This window comes from Anopheles aquasalis, chromosome Y (genome assembly GCF_943734665.1).
Source record: "Anopheles aquasalis chromosome Y, idAnoAquaMG_Q_19, whole genome shotgun sequence".
Taxonomy (NCBI): Eukaryota; Metazoa; Arthropoda; class Insecta; order Diptera; family Culicidae; genus Anopheles; species Anopheles aquasalis.
The window spans coordinates 3,278,044-3,280,543 of NC_064879.1; the positions used below are offsets into that span (position 1 = coordinate 3,278,044).

General features: G+C 38.4%; 2 protein-coding genes across 5 annotated transcripts in view; one reads left to right on the forward strand and one right to left on the reverse strand.

Annotated features, from left to right (window-relative positions):
- Positions 1 to 361, reverse strand: part of LOC126579979 (protein sel-1 homolog 1) — a 3,210-nt gene extending 2,849 nt beyond the window's left edge. The window contains exon 1 of one of the 2 annotated variants that reach the window (XM_050243794.1): positions 172 to 361. The gene's annotated coding sequence lies outside the window, so the exon portion shown is untranslated. Of the gene's footprint in view, positions 1 to 67 lie in introns of both variants that reach the window. The other variant, XM_050243795.1, reaches the window with a different exon arrangement.
- Positions 362 to 903: 542 nt separating this feature from the next.
- Positions 904 to 2,500, forward strand: part of LOC126579895 (ras-GEF domain-containing family member 1B-like) — a 4,846-nt gene continuing 3,249 nt past the window's right edge. Inside the window, exons 1-2 of one of the 3 annotated variants that reach the window (XM_050243605.1) lie at positions 904 to 967; positions 1,067 to 1,535. In XM_050243605.1, coding sequence (XP_050099562.1) covers positions 1,101 to 1,535 — 435 coding nt within the window. In that variant the 5' untranslated portion in view covers positions 904 to 967; positions 1,067 to 1,100. Of the gene's footprint in view, positions 1,536 to 1,990 lie in introns of those variants that run through there. The other 2 variants (XM_050243604.1, XM_050243603.1) reach the window with 2 other exon arrangements.

Genomic DNA, 2,500 nt, shown 5'->3' on the forward strand with positions numbered 1-2,500 from the left:
GGGAAAGTAATATTTATATGAGTATGCGAATAAGTTCATGGTCTAGTATACAGTATTACGAAATTACTTTAGGTTTAGGCTCAATGAGTACAAACACTGTGTCTTTATTTTTAAGTGACGTGTCTTTAAGCCACTGATTAGAGCAACGATGTTTTGCCAGAGGGAACCTACCAGAGATTTAATACATGCTTTACACGTTTGAACGCTCATCTAGGTTATTTGCGCGCTCCTGTAGTGTTGGAAGAACTATATTCCAACTTTAGCTGACTATGCACCTCTAGAATTCTTTCCGGTTTTGATGAACTCCACATAACAATTTTTCTTCAACTTTCTGTGATTTTGTGTGTGTTGTGGGCACAGCTGTCACTTTGGAGGAGGATTGGTATTTTTTTTCGTGTGATAGGCAACACTGCTAATTCGTCGTTTCAGCGCGTGGCAGCACTGCTGAGAAAATTACTCGCGAAAAGCGCCGTGAGCTGGTGCGCGAATAATATTCAAATAAATTGGATTAATTAAAATTCTTCAATAACCCATATGCCCACATAACTACTGACTACATTCATGTAAATATTTTATAGTTCAGTTTTTTTTATTTTCTAGATACACTGCTAGGAAGCAATATGCTACATTTTTTCTACTTATTTAATAAGATTGTCGAATCAATAGTACCTTTTTTGAAATATTATAATTAGCATGAACAGTTGTACAGAACGATAATGTCTAAACAACAATCGAAGCATAGATGGGAACAAATAGAAAACACCGAAAATTACAGCGTTTGCGCAGAATGTACAAAGTCTTTGGCTAAAGGAGTGTTTGGGTAGTTATGCTGAGAATAAATTGCGACAAACTGCGCGTTTTTCAAACAAATCTTTGCTACTGATTTTCGGCCCCTTATTTTACCAAAAAGGCATCTCTTAGATTCGTATCTTGTTTCTTAACACGTTCCCGAATCAATCATAGGATTGTGAGTGTAGGAAATGATGTAATTAGCAGTTAAAACCATTACACGCGATCTACTCTAACAATACTGAAGGATTAAACATTTATTCCATGTGTTTAATAGAAATAGTGTCTGGCTGCGCAAATAGAGGCTTGCAATGAATTCTACAACAGCACCTACCACTATAACATCCTCAACAGTACTTCCTAAAAAACCTCCCGTCCCTATAAAACCGCGTACAATTCCTCCCCCCACAAATCCAACGAGTGCATCTACCGCCCAGAATACGCCGAAAATTACCAACAGAACATCAATATTAGCCCAAAGGCTTGAAGAAACGCTTCGATTAGGTATTGAGCTGGAAAACGCACAAATGTCGCGTCATACCAAGATAAATAGCCAAATCGAAAATATCAGCAATGCCGATGCCGTCGATAAATCCAAACAGCAGACAACGGATGAGCATAAATTGCAATCCGCACTGCAAGCAGAAATGCGGCGCCAGTGTGGCAGTATCAAAGCCAGATTTCTACTAGAACGACGGTTACCACAGAATGGTTCAAACCTCAAAGGAAAGGAACAACCGCCGTTTGTAAGTATTTTTTCTGCTCGATTTAGTGTATAAATCATAGTCATTCAATCATGAAAACTAAAACCCATGGTAAGACAGCCCACGCGCATCTCCGCTTTTTAGCAGATGATTTGTAGATGAGATCTTTCTCGATATTCGCATGTGATTATTGATTTAAAACAAATGCGAACCTTTTTTGTTATGTGCTAGCTACAATATCCTGGGGAGAAGTTTCGCTGCAGTACGTTCAAATGTAGGCTTCAATTTCCCATGGTCAATTGTCTGCCTAAAGCACACTTAAATCCCTTAAATCCCCGATTACTGATTAAACATTTTTTGCGGGGTAAACGTGCGCTATTCTCGATGAAAAACCGAAATCACAATATTTCATCGAAACTTGTGAAAAGCACGCATTGCCTAAATGTCATCGGCATCGGATGTCAAAAAAAAGGCCCAAGCAAAAGTAAAAAAAATAAGAGTGCGAATAACACAAGACGCCGTGTGATTTTAATACTTGTTCGATGCGCCAAAACCTATTTTTTCTTTACTTGAAGCATAATTGAATGCTTTTATCATCGTTGGCACTGCAATGAGATTCGTGTGGTCAATCCTCTGCGTGTTGTATTAGAATATGTTATGAGATTCAGTGAATATGTTGAAAAAATTGCCGATGTCGTGATTCCTCAGTGATCCACAAATGCAGAACACTAAGAGGAAATAAATGTTACCGAAAACCGTCGTATCTACAATCAGAAGAATAGCAGAGAAATTAAGACAGTATGCTATACCTGCCTCATTTAATCAACTTTAAAAGCAGTAACAAAAAAGCTATATAATGTCGGCTACGGTGGACGAGGATGAAGATGGTGCTGGTGCCCAAGGTCAGAATGTTTTGGAAAAAATAAGTAGTTTACTGAATGGTGCTTCAACATCTCATTCTTGCGCACCCGGATCGATCGTAATTGAAGACATATCTCAAACGCGCA